This window comes from Mytilus edulis, chromosome 3 (genome assembly GCF_963676685.1).
Source record: "Mytilus edulis chromosome 3, xbMytEdul2.2, whole genome shotgun sequence".
Taxonomy (NCBI): Eukaryota; Metazoa; Mollusca; class Bivalvia; order Mytilida; family Mytilidae; genus Mytilus; species Mytilus edulis.
This window is the reverse complement of record NC_092346.1, coordinates 91,400,962-91,422,201: the sequence shown is the minus strand read 5'-3', so window position 1 is coordinate 91,422,201 and position 21,240 is coordinate 91,400,962. Positions and strand designations below refer to the sequence as shown.

The window sequence follows — 21,240 nt, the reverse complement described above, 5'->3', positions numbered from 1 at the left end:
TATATATCGAATAACGTATGTCACTCTGAGCGAAAAGCTACATAATCACCGCCCAACTTCTGGATTATATTTCGCGAATGCGCAGCTGCTGAAATTTGTGGAGTGAGTCGGTCGATCAGAGGCTAAGATAACAAATATTTTGACAGTTATTTAAAGTTTGTGCTAATGTTAAAATAGCACATAAAATTGTGCGATGTGTATCTCATAAACGTGACTTTTTTGTTAACTATGGATTACAAATTCATCTTAAGGATATGTTTTATAACTTTGTGTTTTATTGGTAAGTCTAAAAAGCTTTTGAATACAAACCCTTTATTCATTGAATAATTTAATAGTTATAAATATTCAGGTAAATTTATCAAATCATGTAGTTTAACTATGATAATATCAAAATTAACTATGAAATAACTTTATTTTATTTGTGAGTTTTAAAGATTCCCATGCACATGTTGTAATTACAAGAGGTGCCAGGACTTATTCTCAGCAGGGTGTTTTCTATTAGTCCCCAAAATTAATAGCATTTAGATTATCGCCTTGAAAGGGGTGTGAAATATCCCTAATTTATAACAAAATAGATAATCACAATAATTACCCTTCACAGCTATGCCACTTGCCTAAGGTCTTATTTTGGAGTTATTAATGTCATGTTATTAAATGTCAAACTAAGATTTTTACACTTCCTAAATTCACATTTAACACATTATAACATTCGTTTTTACACTTATTTCACCAAGAAACAAAAAGAAAATAAACTTCACTGGCAACACTGTATGGAATATTAATGTTGTTGATCTGGGACTATTATATTAGATATGTATTATGTCCTATGTAATTTATTCATTTCAAGAATAATTGCTTTTTATCAGCTTTACTGTTATTCTAATAAAATTAAATGAGCTACTAAGGCCTGAAAATGTATTTATATCTCCAGAAATTTATATTTAAATATACAATTCCTTGATATCATAAAGCATTATTCAACACATGTTATTTGCATATTTACAAATTAAGATAACTTTGATTAAACATGGTATTTGCATAAAACCTGTACTGTGAAAAAGACCTAAATTAATTAACAGTGTCTATTACATTTTTAAGAAATTATTGAATGATTTATGGATAGATATACCATTCGTTTTTAGATAATCTTTGATTGAACGCAGATGCAAGTTGTTTTAAAAGATCCTGAAGAACAATATTTTATTGGTTTTCTTAATAGCTTTGCAAAGATTTAAAAAAAAATAAGAATAACATATGAAGAACATTTGTATGTTTTAAAAATATGTTCAGTGAGCTTATACTATGAGGTATATTATAACCAGTTAACTGTGTGTATATTTAAACCATGTCAAGAAAAATATGTGCTGAATTTACCAGATAAACATGTACATTTAAAAATATTTTCTGGTATTCTGATTATTACAGTTAGGAAATATTGTTAATAGTATTTCTTTCTTTCAATTTTGTAGATTTTCCAGAAATATTTGTGAAAAAATATTAGTTTATCTGAGATCATAAAAGTTATTTTAGAGTTCTACACAAAAAAATTAAAAAAATGTTCGATTTATTACAGTAAAACACTTAATTTTAGTATTACAAGACATAATACTACATAGCTTAGCCTGGTAACCCAAGTCAATTGTTGACATATGCCTTTATCAAAAATGTGTGGTATTTAGACTTATCCATTGAGACTTAATCTTTATTTAAAGAAATAAAGCTGCAATGTGACTCATTCCAGACTTGCATCTGGAAATATTTTGTCAAGAATGAAAAATGGGACAGAAATAAATTTCTTTGTGAAATACATCACCTGCTTTATTCAGTGTTTAAACAAATATTGGTTGGTCCACACACATACAATAATAAAGTATTAAAACTAATTGTATTCTTTCTTTGATTTGATTAAATGAAATTGATTTACCATCATTTTTCCTGTTCAGAAAAAATATTTCGAGTACAGAAATAGTGTGTCGCAAATGGCTATAGAACTGTTTTAGTAGTGCTTTATATTCTCATACTATCACCTCCTCCTCCTCTTAAAAATGAAAAAAGTGAAGTAAGGAGTAATATGAGATAAAAAAGAAAGAAAGAAAGAATGGTCAGTAGCTATACTGTTGCACATAAGAATGAAAGAAGAAAAGAATGGGCGGTAGTGTTGTACATAATAAGAGTTGATGTAATTATTGTATCTTATAGATCAGAATGTCAGAACATTGTTAGATACACTGAGAAAGTAATAAAACCAACAGTGTAACTGTCAAGTATGACTAGGATAGACAAATAGTACTCTAAAGTGATAATAACAGGGATATCAAGCAGGGCTTGCTGACAGGGCAAGTTATTATAGGGTAGAATTCAAACAGGGCTTGCTGACAGGGCAAGTTATTATAGGGTAGAATTCAAACAAGAAGATAAACTTTGTAAACAAGAGTGTCACACACTGTAGGGGTATAAATCCAGCAACTTTGTGAACCCTGATAGCACACACAACAAACTGATATATCTGGAGATAAAAATGGATAATCATATTGGTCTCCAGAGTATTAATTTGATTTTACTGATTATAAGTTGTGACTGAGTTTGTTGTGGTTGTGTAAACACTTTAAATCATTTTATGCTTTACCTAAATAATGAAATTTAAAAGCGACCCAATCCCTTTTAAAAAACAAACAAAATCCAAAAGTTATAAACTTTGCAGCATGTACATGTATATAATCTTTAAATTTTTCCTCATCTTTTTAGATGAAACTACTACTATATCAACTACCATTGAAAGAACTAAGTCAGTTTGCTGTGTTGAAAATGTTGGCTTCACAGTGCCTCATTTGTTTAAAATAAAAAAATCTTTTTTGAAATTACATCAATGAAAACTTAATTTTGCTGTTTCATTAGGATTGTAATGATTCATAGATATCTGAAGACAGTTTAGAAGATTCGAAATTTTCTGGCAAAATAAAATAAAGTCCCATTCAACTTTTTGGTTTCTGGTTTAATTTGTAACTTATCTTTCCTTTAATTTTGAATGCATTTGTAAAGTATCTTAATGGAATGATTGTTAGATTTCATGTGGTGTTTCTGTTGTCCAAAATTTGTAAGAGATGAGTATAATTACTTTTTCAAAATTTAGATAAACCTTTGGTCCCAGCATTTTTATGTGTATTTTGTAAGCATGTATCTTTCTCAAACCCAAGATTGTTACTTTGTATACTTTGGTAAGTGTACAAGTACTATCACTTCCTTAGATACCTTCAAGTGGCTTCAACAAAGAGATGTTTTTCTTTACAAAACAAATGGTTGTCAGTCACTTTTAATTGGTACTTTTGATTACCCAGTGGCCTTTTTATATGCTATTAACATGATGGACAAACTTTCGAATAATACTTAACAATTTATGTTCAATTTTCTTTTGATATTTATATACTGATATGTTATCTAAGTAATGAGAAATTGATTTGTTGCATATTTTTTCACTCTCATCCTAATGGCTATTAGCTCTTTGATAAAATGTTTTTTCTTTGCACAAGTTGCTTCAACCTAGGATTATAGGGCCTATGAGAATATAAGATCGTTTATTTTTTTTTATCTCTGATATCCAAAGTTGCTATTGAAGGTGATCCTGATTTATTTTACAAATGCCCTAATGATTTTATTTTGTACTGTGTAAGATCCTATTAACATAACTAATAGAATGCACCTTTTCACTTACTTTATTTCGAGTTGCACTTAAAGCACATTTCCAATTCATAAGTAACAAAATCATGTATTTAGAGGCTTAAATTAATAGATTGTAGGCTTGCAAGCCAAAAAAACTAGCATGTAATAAATATGTCTGCTCAACAGCTTTCAAACCATGTCAATTCAAGTGGGAATAGAAGTTGAAAAAAATTGAACAGAATCAAAAGTTCATTCAATTGTCAAGGTGGAAAGAGTTACTAATTAACAACTGTCTCAATGGTCTTGTGGTAGAGTGATCCCATCGAGTACAGGAGGTCAACCTATCAATGGTTTAAACATAGACTTGAAAATTAATATTTACTGAATCTCTGTCCTATCATGCACTCAGCATTAAGGAATAAAAGGAAAATTTGGGATGCTTAGATCAAGTCAAGTGAGTTGTTTTTTAAAGTGTCCAGCTACAGATTCTTACTGTCTGGTCTGGTCGACATTAGCACTTTAAAGCCTCAGCCTATTGGTCTATAACCAGGTTTGATATATAACATGTACTAATCTTGATAAGCATGTAGTAATTGTCACTAGATTTTAGACCATTTATCATACTTATTAACAAATAATTAGTTAACAAATGTCAAAAAGTAGACTACAGATTATTAAAAGTATAACGAGAGCACAAAAATAAGCTAACATGTGGACCCATTCTTTTTTCTGTGAAATAATTCACAGAATTTGATATTTTATAAACGAACTCTTACTTCTTTCAACGAACTCTTACTTCATTTTAATTTTAAACAAATTTTGTTCTCATTTCAGGATTAGTTTGTTATGCACAAGACACTTTTTACTTTAGTCAAACTCCAAAGGACAAATCAGTGGTAGAAGGAACAGAAACCGTTCTTTTGTGTGATGTTAATAATCGTAGACACATAATATTTGACTGGATTCAAAGTGGGAAACCAGTCACTAATACGAGTAGACGATTTCAGGAAGGCAGTTATCTTCGTATTTTACGTGTTACCAGAGATGAAGATGCTGGACCATTTCAGTGTATCGCTACAAACATTACTTCTGGATTTTCACTACAGAGCCGAGAAGCTACACTTAATATTCAATGTAAGTGATATTTATTTGTTAAGTTGCTGGGAAATAACTAGCCTTTTGTTATTTTGGGCCTTGGAAATAACTTTTTATGGTGTTGAAATTCTATTTTGAGGGAATTGTGGGGTTTTAGTTTGCTCATAATATCAAATCAGTTAACCTTTAACCTTGACCTCTCAACTCGGGAAGATTCATGTTGAGGATTATGTTACTGACATGACTGATTGCAAAAAATGATATTTCATTGGACTTAAAAATAATGAATGCTTATTTGGCCTCCCATTCCAAAATTTAAACAGTAATATTATTTAATTTTCATGAAAGGAGTGGTTTGAATATAGTTATGACAATGAATAGCATCATTTCATATAATGTATCTGATAGTTCTGATTCCTGCTAAAATCTCAGACTAATAAGTCTAGAACTAAACTTAATGTGACACTCCTTTTGTACTTTATATATTTCATCAATAATTACCATTGACAAATTCTCTCATAATCTGAGATTAAGCATAAAAGTTGGTAAATAGGAATGAAACTTTAATGGAGGATTTGAACATGTAAGAACATATGTTATACTGCAGTGAAGATTATACCAGTAATTGCACTCGGAAGTATATTGGTTTGATCTTGTGGATTAATAGTTCAATTGTTTCAGAATTCTGTAATATAAATGATTTAGTTTATATATGAATTCTGATACTTTCTTGGTGATTATGTTATTTTCTTTTATTATCCAGTAATCAAAACTGTGTTGGTTGTCATTATAAAACCTTCTATAAGAATAATGGCTTGATTTGTCTCTTAGCAAAGAAAATTTAGGTCTGACATGTTTTGTGTAGGTTGTGGCTGAGTCAGGATTGTAAACTATGTGAAAGGAAGTTGGAATTGGAAACAATACATAATCCTCCATCTTCAACACTATAGTTTTAACAACATATGATTTGAATTTGAAAACTTCTATCACAAATGACAGTTTTTGGTTTAATGAGAGGGCAAAATCTTTTGAATACTAGGGTGGCAGACTCCGAGGAGGGTGTAGAGGGAGTACTCCCTCCTTTGATCACCCTCCCCTCCCATGATTGTTATGATTTTTGGCCGGCAAATATTTTCATGTCAGTACCAGATATATATATTAATTTTTCTAGAATTACACTTTCTTTATAAACACCTGAATGCACCATTTCATACAGTACACACATTAACTTGTTCACAAACTAAAAACTTCTTGTGCAGATTTTTTCAGTTTTTACAGAAGATTGAAACAGAAGCTTACAATATGGTTGTAAATAAGAATAGATAAAAGGCTTGGTTTCATGTATAAAGTGAAGAAAGTTCGAGCAACAACCCAACAACATGAAAAATAATTTGATCTGAATGCTTGTTTTACTTAATTAAGATATAGTCTGTATTAAAAAAGGCCAACATTTATAGCATCAAATGTAAAGTTACCAGAACTGATTTGGAAAAGAAACTTGTTTGGTAGCTTCAAATTAGCTGATACAGCAACATTAATTGGTTTTTACCCCTCCAGTAATGTTTATCTGTATAAATGACTATGCATGTCACACATACATACATAGTTGTAGTAACTTGTAGATCCCATATGTTTTTACATGTTACAGATAAATGTTTCAAAGGTTTCTCTTTGTGTAGACAAACAAGTAGTACCTCTAGCTATATGAATGTATGTACAAATGAAAATAAACAATTCCATTGTTTACACTTACAGACAAAGTGTAGGATAAATATAATGAAATAGATTTGGTGTTTGTTTCTCTCTGATGTAACAGTTCCTTTGTGTAACTATAAACAGTAGATAATCACTTATCTTTGTTAATTTACAGGGGCCATGGGATTACTCAATACTATGTACTATCAAAACAAATACAATTAATACTCAAAGCATTTTATAGGCTGCTATTTGTTTTTAGAAATACAATTTGACTTTGATTTTATTTTTCTAAAGTTAAACAGTAAATCAGAAATGAAATTGTCTGTTTCATTGATTATTTAGGAGTTTAATTCAAATTCAAATTCAAATTCAAAGTTTTATTGCCATATAAACTTTACAGTTTGTGACATAATGTAACAACAACAAAAACAAATAAAGACAATAACTAAGTAACTCAATATATATACACAAATTCAGGTAAATATTAAAGGGTCCCCTGTCCTCAGTTAATAATTGACCTGTATTTTGGACAGCTTTAGTAGGAGGTTAACTGCAAAAGTGCATCACATCATTAATGAAAATTTCAGATAGTAATTGTACATAAAAATCTCCCAGTTAAATGTTGAAGGAAAGTTATCAGAAATGAAGAAATATAGCATTTTCACACATCAATAGTCTTTCAATATACTGATAAGAGATAATAGAACTTGATGGTCATTTTGACCTTAACTGCCTGGAGGTCAGACATTGATGGATGTGCCTAATTTAACCACTGCTTTTCAACAATGGACCCCAAATTCATTACTTAATGTAAAGTAAAGAAATTTGGCAGGTGCCCTCTTTCAAGTTTCAACTTTGATGGTTAGTTTCATAAATAAATTTAAATTAGTTACAGTTCACTTCTGTCAGCAGTGTGGAAAAGGTTAATCACCCAAAATTGATTGATGAAATATCTTTGTGGATTTCAAAAACAGATTTTGTTTATGTAAGAAGGTGGTTTAATGAAATGTCTAAAATTACACTTAATTTGTAATTCCTCAGATTGTTATCTGAGCATCTATTAAATCCATATATTTCCAATCAGTGTAAAATCTACAAGGTAAACATGAGGTAGTGAGATGGTGTATACTAGTATGTAATCAATGGTCCCAGGATACTAACAGTGGAACTAAAATGTGTTAGGATCATTTGTATTTTGATGAAAATGCAAAAGTAATGTAATTCAGTTAAAACAATTAAATGGCAGTGACAAAATTATTGAAAAGAAATGCTTTTGTATCTTTCCATATATTAGATTGATCCTGATGCATATTTTTATAATTTTATGTAAAAATGAGAGACCTTTGGTAACTTGTATCCTTGCACTTATGACACCCATTACAAAGAATTCCAAACACTTTGTGTCTGTCCTCTAATTGATAAATCTAGTTTACTATTCAGTAATGTAATTGTTTTCATCTCAGATAATTAAATGCTGCAAACTTGATAATATTGTCTAGTTTGAAAATCTAGTGACCCCAGAAGTTATCAGCAGTATTTGGGTGGGCTTTTGTTGTTTTTATCCATTTATCTAGGATGTTTGGATAATTTATGGCTATTTAGAAATAGAGGGATTTATTATCCAATTTTAGCTCAATGGTGACTTATGTATGGCTTAAACTTGAATAGGTGATTTATGTATTAAAGGGATTTCATGTAAATTTCTCTTTACTATTGAACAATCTGTCCTGCATAGAATCTAGGATGAAAATAGATGTTCTATTCCACTATTTACAGTAAGGAAAATTCTGAAACTGAAAGGATTTGAATTTTTCAGGGGTTGGGGAGGGAGGGGTTTGAAAATGATTATTTCAGCCTATTAAAAGCTGAAAGTAAATAATCTTGCACAAGACAGGACGAAATGAATATTCTGCATCCATAAATGCAGGAAACAATTGTGTGCAAAAATGATAAAAAAAAAAAAAATAATAATAATAAAGAAATAGCATGTGTTCATGTACATGTATCAACAGATGTAAATGAATATTTAATCCGTAAAAAATTCTGCTGGCTCTGCCAGAATATCAAATGGTTGTCTCCTCAATATTTGCATTGCTAATTTTCAGCTGAAGTGTAAATGTATTTAAAGAAAAAAATAAAGACTTTAATTTAGATTCAGAACAATATGTAACTCGGTTTAGAAAGAAAAGCAAGGGAAAGATCGATCTTGCTAAAAAAAATTGCCATCTTGATAACAAAAAATCTAAATCTGCATCAGAAGACAATGCATGGTGCATAAAAAAGTTTAAAAAAACAAAACAAAATGTTTTAAGTTAAACACAATAGTACCTTTGTTATGGGGATAAAACATACAGGTTTACCATGCAACCCTTTCTTAGTCTTTTGATCTTTACATATTGTATAGAACAGATTTTGATACAAAAAATGCACCGACTGACAAGAACAGTGTTATCTTGATCCTATCTTATTACTTATTGGATTATTTTTCTTTTGTCTCCATTGCATAATCTTGTCTGTCCTCATCAAATGCAATCAAAAAATATGCTGTGTTATATTATCTTAGTGATCTTATCAAATGCACCATTTTGCAAGTTTTTTACGATTTTTAGAATGTTTCATTGTTAAGATGACATTTTTAATATATTACTACCAAGTGGACATAAAATTGACACAATAACATCAAAATGAAACTCTTCAATTTACTATTTTCTTTTCATAATCTACATCTCTGAGATATTTTGAAGATCTTAATTCAAACTGATGAATTATTGTAAAAGATGAAAAAGATACGGTTCAAATTTCAGTGCTGGTAATCGCCCATGATGGGTACTTACACATGATTAAGGTTTAAAATTTATACCTAACAAATATGATACTAAGACAAATTGTCAGACTATTAAAAGTCACACAGTTTATAGTTCATTTGAAGTTTGAAGACTGAGTGGTCAAATTTTCAGCTGATTTACGAGCAATAATTGAGTGAGATATGATTTCCTATGAGTGGAAAATGGCAGCAATATTTCAAAATTTTGTTCAGAATTTTCAAGAGTTGTAAAACTAAAATTAAGATTATTTATTGTAAAGTTGAAAGTTATAGATGATATTTTACTGTAAACATTATAACAATTAAAGAAATTAAACAGACGTTAAGTATTTTCAAGGTGACATTGAAAGGAAAGATCATAAATATTTAATCCTTTCATTAGAATCCAGTGAAAAGATCATTATATTTTTACTGGTCCAATCCAGCAAGTAAGTTTTCATGCACATGTCTCCCTTAATTAGTTCTAACATTGATAAGAATTAAAAATACATGTGCAATGTTTTTTCTTAATTTTTTAGGTTAAAAATAGTTGACAAAGGGTAAATGTGTAACTAAAATGTTGGAAATAGAAAAAAAAGTGTAAGTCCTATGTAAAAGAAAACACATTGCTTTTTATTATAAAGGGGATATTAAGAAGTAAAAAAGAAAGTCCCTACAACCACATATAAAAGGAAAGGGCTTTCAAAGGGAACCAATTTTGATAAAAGGTTGACAATTGTGATCTTACATGTTGGTAAAAGTGTGAGTAAGTTTAACATGAGAATCAAATACCTCTTCAGCTTATTAGACCTCATGTGGGCAATTTTCATATGAGAATATAATGTCTACTCAGCTTATGAGATTTACTCATGGGCATAATTTTCACATGAAAATATAATGGCTCATCAGTTTATGAGAGCCCATGGGCATTATACTTTCACATGAAAATGTAATGGCTCATCAGCTTTTGACAGCTTATGTGTGTAACTCACATGAGAATGTAATGTCTCCTCAGCTTATGGTGTGTGCAAATTTCATATGAGAATCTAATGTCTCCTCACTTTATGAGAGCTCCTGTGTGTAATTTTGACATGGAAATATTTTATCTCATCAGCTTATGACAGCTCATGTGTGTAGCTCACATGAGAATGTAATGTCTCCTCAGCAATTGAAAGGTCATGTGTGCAACTTTCACTTGAAAAAGCAATGTGTTCTCAGCTTATGAGAGCTCATGTGTGTAACTTTCACATGAGAATGTAATATGTCTCCTCAGCTTTACCATGAGAGCCTATGTGTCTGTCTTTTACAAAACCTAATGATTTGGTTCTATGTTAAAATATGGTAATTACATGGTAGACCATGACAAATTTTAAATGATATAAAAATGAGGATAATTTTGATTAGCTCTGGGCATGTCTCTGTTGGAATTTACAGAGAAATTAGATACTTTTCTATTCATTGGGTTGTCACAATTGAAACAGTTGATTCATTGAAGTCTATTAATTTCTTTCAAGGTTGAATAGTAAGGTAGCGCAGGTGGTTGAAAATAGAAATTGTAAAGTTTTCATAGGATAGCATATGACAGATATGCTCCAATGACGTCAGTTAGTCCTTCATCCAGAAACCTTGTCAGACTTAGTATCTCAGATACCATCAAAACATGAATGTACACTCATTTTGCTTTATTAGGAATGCACAGAGGAAGTGAACTTTGGCACTTTACTAGTACTTAATATTTATTAAGTATACATATTACTTCTTAAAATATATATTGGTGTATGATTATCCTTTCATATCAAATAATAATTCGTCAAAAATTATCTCAACTTTATAATTTTACAAAAAATCGACACAAATAAAAAAAATTGAATAATAATGGGGTGATTATGTTTTTGATGCCAGCGTTTTATAGACATGTGGACAGGTGCCAGATAGGAAGTTAAACAGTCTCATGTTTTATTTGCTGTTTGAGGGACAATGAAATAAGATTATTACCCAATATTATAAATCATTGATTGCAATTTATGGGAATTTAATGTTTTGATTGCATGAATCTACGCTTGCTTAAATAGCTTCCAACTGCAATGTTTCCATGGTACAATGATAGTGTGGAAAAGAATGCAGCAATTGTCATTATTTTTACTTTGAATAGGTGTTATGACGAATTAAAAGATCTTTCTATAAACATTTTGATGTAATTTAATTGAAATTATTGAAATAAAGTGTATTTCAAGTAGATTTTATTGAAAGTACAGGCTAAATATTGAAAAGTTTAAAATGTGTATCTCAAATAAAACAGCAATGTTTATTAATATGATATAAACAGCTATAGGGGTTAGTAACATTCAAAAAACAGTTCTATAACGGATGTTTTTGACTTTATTATCTAGAAATATAGAATCTTGAATATAGATTTGATATATATTATGTTTCTTTAAAATGTTTCTTGTGAACCAAAAAAAATGTTTCATTAACAAACAGATTTTTATCTTACAAAATACAAATTCTATAAGTTTGTTTTGAAAGAATCAGAAGATGCCAATTTCCAGAATTCCGGGGTACTCGGATTTGCTTTGCTCCAGTCTTTTTATTAAGTAGCACATTTCAATTTTTTGATTATACCATTGATATTACGTGTTTCAGATAAGAAGTGTGGTAATGATCTGGATTTATTTGATAATATGGGAACTGATCAGTCCTGACTTGTGGATTTACTGAGAGAACATTAAGTTTAACAATTGCAGTTGAATGATATTTGCTCAATTGGAGTCTAAAAAAGTTGACAGACCATTTTTAAGTCTCCTACAAGATTAAATTATTTCTTAGTCATAAATCCAATTATCTAGTAAATCAAATTTTTATAGAACTTCCTATGATCTAACCCTCTCAAATAAAAGTGTCAGACTTTTTATGTTTTTAGTGTATTTAATATTGTAAATCTTACTTGAAAGTTTAGAAATAATTTGTCTGAGTATCCCTAAGAAAGTTTCACTTTAACCCTATGTTGACATAACGTCAGATTGTCAGTATTAACTAGAGTTAATATGTGATTATAGAGTACAATTTGTGACCTAAACTTAATTGAAAACATAAATATTTCTAATATGTCACTTCAAAAAAACTTCAACTGATTTAAAAAGCTTTGAAGTAACAGTGTATTCCTATTTTGGCTGAATATGTTTTACTGATTCTTAATTTGGTAATATTATGTTGTATCATTGTATGTTTTCTGGAGTGTCTTTCTTTGATGACAAGTTCTGTTGACTGCTGTCAAGAAATAGTCTACTTTGAGACTTGTCAAACCAGACTATGGCTTTATTATGACTTTCCTGCAGTACTGACCTTCAAATCCATGTAGCATAAACCGCAGATATAACTAGGTTGTGCCTATTAGTCTAAGAAAAACTCTTTGGATTGCCAGGATTTTGAGAGAGATGTATATGGAATATTTCTGTATAATAAGCACCTCACAAACAAATGGCCCATACCATAATTAAGTCAAAAGTAGGTCAGGTAACATCAGTTTAGAATAAAAACAAGAGGCTGTAACAACGACAGCAAACCGGATTTATTAACATTTATTTGTGTTTTGGCAATATCACAAGAACCATGACTGATAAACGGTGAAAGTGAAAATCGTCAATATCAAATTTGACCTGCATTTTGTCATCAGTATCAACATATTAAAATTTGAAAGAGCTTAGGTTGAATGGTTCATGAGTAAATGCAACAACATGAATGGAAACGCCATTTTTCAATCTTTCAAGAATCATAACTCCTGAACGGTAAAAGTCAAAATCGTCATTCTTGAACTTGACCTTCATTTTGTTGTCAGTAACAACATATTAAAATTTTAAAAGCTTTGGATGAACTGTTCCTGAGTAAATGCACGGACAACATTTGGTTGCCGACTGCCCGACCGCCCGCCGTACATCCCCAAATCAATAACCGACATTTTTGTCACAAAAATCCGGTTTATGATAAAAGTTTGGCTACAATTAATTATATATGATTTAAAAAAAATAACCAAATAAGAGATGACATTTGAAGGCAAATAGCTCACACTGGTCCAAAGGGCCATTCATAGATAGAGGATAAAACAAACCTGATCCAGTAATTCAACATAAAGGTATAAACAACTTGATAAATAGAGAGATAAGGGTGGGGAAACATGCACCAGGGATTTTTATGAGGCTTATGCTGGGCTTTGTAAAGTGCAAACTCTGTATTTACCTATTATGCAGGCTTTGAAGATTTTTTCCAGACCTCTATTTATCTTTGAATTTCAATTGAGTATAAAAATTATCCATGTGTGTTGATCATTGTCTGTTGGAATCCAAAGGGATCAGTTAAAATCAACGCTAAATCGAATTAAACTTGGTAACCGAGCAACAGCAGATAGGTAAATTATTATTCAGCGACATGCATAATCTTTACTTTGATCTATCTAAAACCCAATGAAACCTACAGATACTTAAGACTTTAAAATTAGTAGGTACAAAGAGAAGGGTGTTTGGTGGCCATCTATATGATATTTAAGGGATTTTAACTCGGTAGGTAAATTGCTCTCGGAAGGATTATAAGAAATTGCCTGTTTGTCCTTTTGACACCAGATGTTTCAAAGTTAATGAACCTACGGGTGGGTGAAAGAAAGTATTACAAAAATGGAAATTCATAAAATTCTTCAATCTTTTTACAAAGTCATGTTTTCCAAAAGGAAATGATCACTTTATAACATTGATAAACATGCTGGTATATGACATAGAATGTAAGTACATGGGATGTGTCCTGATTGATTATAGTCTATTAGCCAGCTGCATTTAAGCAGCAGCAAAATACAGCTACGGACAACTAGATTGTTCATTAAAGGATATTTTAGATCACTGAACAATATCCCAAACATTTTATATTTAGGGAGGATTAAACATTTATATTTAGGGAGGATTAGAAGTTGAAGTAGATGGCCCTTCAAAACTTTTTTTGTTCGTCCCCTATTTAAAAACATGAAATTTTTTGAAGATTTATTATCACAAAACACACAAACAAAACGAATGAAATGTTTACATTTGTGTTTAGAATTTAAGAAAAGACTCTTGAACATGATGCTTGATTTATAGAAGGCAGAAGATGGATTGTTTATGCCAGAAAGATGATAAGGAACTGTTACCAACGTATGAAAAGCTTCAGGTTTGAAAAATGAATGTAGCACTTGACTCTGACAAGCCTGTTAATTCTTACAGGTTTTAATGAGGCTTGGGTTGGTATGATCTTGGCCTGAAGAATGCTTAGGCAATGTTCCTCGGCAGTTATAAGTCATTTCCGCTGACAGGTTAACCAAAGAATACATTTATTTTTCTTTCAACCATGAAACAAGAAAAAAGATTCTTTGTACAGTTGCTATGTTACTTTTGAACATCAGTTTAAACAAGTTCATATGAGAATTTGATTGTAAGTTGTTTCATTACTAGATGGTTCTGTTTTGTCTCTGGCTTTAGTTTGTCATATTGGTTATACATTTTTGTACCTTTAATATCAGCATTTGCTCAGAACAATTTAATGTGATGTCCCACATGAATATCATAATGTCACTAATGACTTTCTTATTAACTATTGAAAAAGTTTATTATTAAGTTTTTAATCAAAGTTGCAATAATGTGCATATATATATGTTGTGGCATGTTGTTGGAAAATATGTATATTTGAAAATTTAATAATTGATCGTTTTTTTAATTTATTAAAATTAATTTTATTCATGAAATGCACATTTATACCCCTGGGGGTTGAAGGCATATACAAACAATACAATACAATATACACAATGGAAAAATGAACATATTAAACATCATATATAAATGATAAAACAGTAATATTTATGCAGGTGTTGTGTCCACTCCCCTCAGTGCAAATGACTTTTTAATGAATGGAACAGTAAGCTGCATAATATCAAATGAAGATAGAATTAATTGTAATCTATCTGTTTCAGACAATGTAAAGTATTCTGGACATATAATATTTATATCTTTTTCAAGCTGGTTACGTAAAGATTTATTAATTTTACATTTTAAGAAAAAGTGGGTTTCATCTTCAACCGCATTTATATTACACTGTTTACATATTCTATTTTCTCTTTGAATTCTTTTATATCTACCCCTCTCTATTTCCAAGAAATGGTCACTTACTCGCATTTTACATAATAATTTTCTATTTTCAAAAGTAATAGATTATCTATTCCTGCTTTTAGTTTTGATTGATTTTGCATCCTTTCTATCAAAATGAATTGTATAACATAACTTGTAAAATTTTGCCAACAATCAGCATAATTATATGCAGATTGCTACAAATGAGTTTGTCGGTTTACTCTGTCCCTCGTTGCCCTCCCTTCCTGGACTACTCTACAAAATAAAAATGAGATATAAATCAATCAGAAAAATGTAATTTCATTCAGTTTTTATGTTGATTTCAATATGCGAACATTGAGTTTTTATTAGTTTAATTGGCAAAAATTCTGTCATTGTATCATATTATGACAAAAGAATCATGAAGGGATCCATTGGATTGGAATGATTAGGCTATGGATCTGCATTAATTAAATTGTTTTGTACCCGAAAATCTCCAGCAGGTTTCCCCTTAAGTAACAACCTCTGACTGACCAATTATGTTACAATTCCAAAGGGATGATTCGTTTTATTGGCTGCTCAAAGGCTGTGGTAATTGAAAATGAATTTCTGTGTACATTTTGACAACATTAATGTGAACCACAGAAATCATTATTTAAAAAATCTGTTTGATATTTCTACCTGAAAGATAATATATTTTGATATTTTATTAAATGTTTGCCCCTGGTTTAGAAAGTTTTCTGGATTATGATGCAGTCGTGTGCAGGATTCTTTTATAGTTCATACATCAAAGAACTTTTTAGAACATTACAGCATTTTGCTGTTTATCACTTCTCTAAGTTCATTGCCTCAATCAATTATTGGTCATGTTTAATTGCCATTCTGTAAATTATCTAGATAGCAAATAATAAATTGTTCAACATAATTGTTGACCCTTACATAAGGTCATTGAGGATAACAAAGTTGACAGAGAAAAGAAAATCTGAAATAACATTGCATCATCAACTTGAAAGACGCAGCACCCCCTACAGACCAGATTCGTTATCATTAAACACTGAATCTCAATTCATACTCACATATCTTGTAGGAAATATTTGTGTGTTATCATTTCTCTTTTGATTGGCATCTAATTTAATAGGCTTTGATCTTGTCAATTGAACAAACACAACTTTTTACTTAAAGGTCTTTTACAAAAGATTTAAAAGTTTAAACAGGGGTTTAAGTCACTAAGAGAGAATGTCGGAGGAAGGGGATAGGAATTTCAATACATGTTGTATCTAAGTTTAAAGACTAAACATTGTACAATCTTGGTTTTCAAAATTAAACATACTAACGGATATATTTCAGAGAGAATTGTTGATATTGGACAAGGTATGCTTAACTCATTGACAAAAACAAAGATAACCTTGGTTAGTGTCCAATCTTCAAAAGGCTAACTAGACTTGTTTTGACATTTTGATGTCACTGGGTTTGATTCAACATAAATATGTGTACATCCACAAATTTGACCTGAAATAAACCTCAGATGTTTACAGTATGGTGATGACCATAAAGTTTTATGAGATTGTCAAACTGGGCAATAAAATAGTCATAAAATGGACAATTGAATGTTATAATCCATTGTAAAAATTATTTCTCCTGACAATACATACCAAAAGATACATATACTGCCTAGTACTGGTCGGATTTTTCTTTTAGTGTTTACTACCCTTTTTACTGTTTTTATGTGTAACAATAATAGGCAACAAAAAGATAAAATTCTTTTTCTTGACATTCTTAACCGTATACTTTTTAAGGACATATTTGCTAAGCATTGTTTTAAATCAGACCAATTTTACAGTAAGAATTTTTATAAAGTCCTGAACATTTTCCGTTTAAGTCTAATTTTAGATTAGGGACCTCAATGGTTTAAGTGATCTAAGAAGTTTGTCTACAGTATAACTAGCCAGACAGCAACTGTCAACTGACTTACAGATGCTGTATTCAAACCCCAATTAAAACTATAACCACTATAATATAGCCAATACTTAAAAGCATTTCAAAAATTGAATCATTTCATCAATACCTACATACCCACCATATTTTGTTCTGTGAGAATTAAGGCACTGACTCCTGGAATTAACTATATATATATACTATTTTTTTTACTTCATATATAGATTCATACTTTGTCACTTTTCTTAAGTATTCCATAATCAATGCCTTTAAAAGACTGGTAAATCAAGTTATGATTAAATTGCTGTAAAAATGAAAGAATTGGTCATTATAGACGAGGATGTTGTCCTGTTCCCTTTGAAACACTAAAAACTTCGGATTTTTTTTCTATTTTTATCCAGTTTATTTTGTCCTTTACAGATTATACTGTAAATCAGATCTAATTACTCTATGTAATTGGCAATACCCAGATGAGAGATTTTTCCTCTCTTAAAATAAATTTTTATTATATACTTTTCTTAGGTTTTTATTGCGGTGAGGATTGTAAGTCTGGCAATAAATGTTAACTGCTTGAACATTACAGTACAGCTATATAGACCTTTAAATGGGATGAATTGTTCTATCTTTGTCCGTATATCTGATTTGTTTTCAAGGTTTCATATCATTTTTGAAATAATAGATTTAGTTTTAAAGTGAAAGTACTAGCAACAAGGAAGTTATATTGAATCATTTGTATTTTGTGGTTGTATAGAAGATTCATATAAAGACAATTATTTGTAAAAAAAAATATTTAGTACTTGATATTATCCATAAGAAATTTGATCTGCAGCTTCTTAGTGAGGAACAGATGTACTAAACGAAGGCTCCATTTTTTTCAAATATAGATTTTGAGCTTTTATGGATTGAAAATCTGCCCACTTCTTTTTGATAGACTTTTTAGTTTTCCTCCAATTTGGTAGGGATCTGATAGGTTACATGTGCCATTTTTGTCTGTGGTAACTGATGAGTTACAGGGGCTGGCCATGTTTTATGCAACTCTATTGTTACAGTCCTGTACTGCCTGTTTTTGGTCTTTGGTCTTGTAATGTGTTCCGAGTGTCTTTTCACAGCATTGATTATATAGAAACATATATACCATGAAAGTGGGATGAAATGGATTTTATGTTATTCAATCTTGAAAACTTTACTAATATAGTGTACATTTATAAATTAATCTTTGAAAATATATATTACGATGCGTATATCTAGTTTTATTTTCATAGTTGCTATTTTCATTTTTGAAATCGAATAATGTATTAAACCCATGGGAAAGATGACATGCATTTAACTTCATCTGGTAAATAAAAGACATTAGGGAATATCCCATGATACTTGTAAATGAAACTAAAACACAAGCAATTGTTTGTTTTTACCCACAAATTACAGATCCTAAATCTACATAAATCGTAAGAATGTACTTTGTAACTAAGCAGAAGTAGATTAATCTCTTGATCTTTAAAACATCACTTTCTGACCTGTGAAATAAGGAATTTACACCTGTAATTAAATGTGTGACTACCTGGGTTGATGTCACTTTGATGTTACTCCCAGGTGTAATCAGCCTTCTGTCACATTCAGATTGATTTTATTTGTTGAACATAATTGTATTTTCTTCAAAATTCTCTACAGTAATAAGCCTATCAGTTAGGTTAATAGGATTCTGGCAACATATAATTTCTGTCTTTGTTTAAAGGCACTTTTTTTTACAAACATTAGATCCATTGTTTATACCATTCTGTTTGAAGGTTCAGTTATTTGCATAGTGCAATAATATTCACATATCAATTATTTATCAATAAAAGTATGCAACTTTTTAAATAGACACTTTTCATGCTATTTTATATAAAGTGAAAATGATTTATTATGCTAGATTATAACTTTACAAGAATCCTTCTTGAACAAAGTGATTCAGATATTATAAAGTATAAAAATAAGAAGATGTGGTATGATTGCCAATGAGACAACTCTCCACATTAGTCAGAAAGACACAGAAATTTACAACTATAGAACAGCCTTCAATAATGAGCAACACCTATAACACATAGTCAGCCATATAAGGTTTTTGGTTTTTGTTTGGGTTTTTTTTGCTGTTTTTTTTTTCATATCATGGATGGATACTCCATCATCCTTTGCTTTTATTTTATAATGATAGCAAAAATTAATAAACAGCAATAACTTATAATTTCACCCCTGGTAATTTTAGGTGGGGTTTGGAAGTCACTTTCATTTTAAAATTGAGAAACTGCAAAACTTTTAAATCATCTCAGGCAGACATTAAGCTTAAAGGATAATCTCTTAAAACTTTTTCAGCATATAAGAGAAATAATTAAAAAGACATTAATAACCTTCTAAACAGACATTTAACTATCACAGAATTATATCAAAAGGTGTCATAATTCATAAATCATATTATAGTCAAATTAAAGTTCTTCAAAGAAAAATTAAAAAGTTATAAAAAATGAATTGAATTACACTAATATGACATCCAGGAGTGTTTATTTGGCTTACATATTTTCCTATTTATGATATATATTTATATACAGTTATTGAATGAGGATTCCTGTATTTAATATTTGATTATCAAAATGTATTTAAATAAGGACAAGTAATAATAAGTTGATATGGAGGAATTAAAAGTCATTAAGGACTAAGATTAAACCTCTGAATGTCAGGAAATGAGGGTTAATAGTTACATTTATATATAACAATGTGACTACACAAATTTATTTGAATTATTTCTGAATCTTGCATCACTGATGAGTGTTTACATTGCAGTTTTTCAAAAACAGTAGGAAGTATAAAATTCTCTTTGTTGAGATGCCATAATTTTAAGGATATTAAAAAAACATACAGTACTCACTCAGTTCTAGAATTGGCTAGTGATACATGTATTTAGGGAAAACATTGAAAGAAGATGTTATATATGTAATATGTCATTTACTGTTGTACATAAATAAATGCATAAAAAACATGAAAAAAAGTGATGAAGCTCATCTTTCTTGCAAAAATACATCTGTGTATTTGTCAATGAAATGATGTTGTAATAATGAAAAGCTTGTGGAGTTTAGCATTATGCTATCACCTGAATGTGATTTACAGCATTCTGTATGTACAGTAAACAATGATTTAGGATAGACAGTTCAGCACAGGCACCTTCTCCCCATGTCTGCCATTGTCTTTATAGCTGTAGTCATCTCTCTTACCAGATTGTTCTTGTGATAATCACAAAAATCTTAGTTTCCAGGTGATGCAACTGCCGGAAGTGTTGAAACACAAGACTGAGAGGATGTACTGAAACTTCATTCTGTAGTTGGCAGGCATTGTCCAAGATCATGGTTTATGAGTTATATAAGATGCCATTCTCTGATTTAAATTTGAGTAATGAATATTCAGTTGTATGATTAAACTATTTATCTCACTTAAGTTCACTTCCATACCATTTGTCTGTTTTTTTAACCAAATGTCAGATTTATTATCCTGTAGTTACCCATATGTATGAGCAAAATCTATTACCCAGTACTCAGTTATCATAACCAACAATTTTCTCTTTGCTTTATGCCATTGTTAAGTAACTGATGAAGTGTAACTTTTTAGTCAAGAGGATATTTAAAGGGCTGGAGCAGGGACGGAAATTAAAAGCAACGATATAAAAAACAGGTTAATTAATTCTCTGGCCACGATTGGTCGGTTTTAATTTTTTGTTTGGTGAATTATCTTTTCTTGTGGAATTCCAGTAAATCTGAAAGTAAAGTTTGCTCAGGTGCAAGTCAATCTTAAAAAAAAGTCAGCTGAAGCATCTTGACTTGCACATGAACAATATTGGTGTTAACTTAAGGTCTTCAGTCTATTCCAATTTATCTTCAATCAGGCAGTGACAAGAAAACAGATTAGTATTGT

The 21,240-nt window shown here is 30.2% G+C and overlaps 1 protein-coding gene across 2 annotated transcripts in view; it reads left to right on the top strand.

Annotated features, from left to right (window-relative positions):
- Positions 1-21,240, top strand: part of LOC139514688 (inactive tyrosine-protein kinase 7-like) — a 91,955-nt gene that overhangs the window by 297 nt on the left and 70,418 nt on the right. The window contains exons 1-2 of one of the 2 annotated variants that reach the window (XM_071304193.1): positions 97-280; positions 4,492-4,791. In XM_071304193.1, coding sequence (XP_071160294.1) covers positions 229-280; positions 4,492-4,791 — 352 coding nt within the window. In that variant the 5' untranslated portion in view covers positions 97-228. Of the gene's footprint in view, positions 1-96; positions 281-4,491; positions 4,792-21,240 lie in introns of those variants that run through there. The other variant, XM_071304194.1, reaches the window with a different exon arrangement.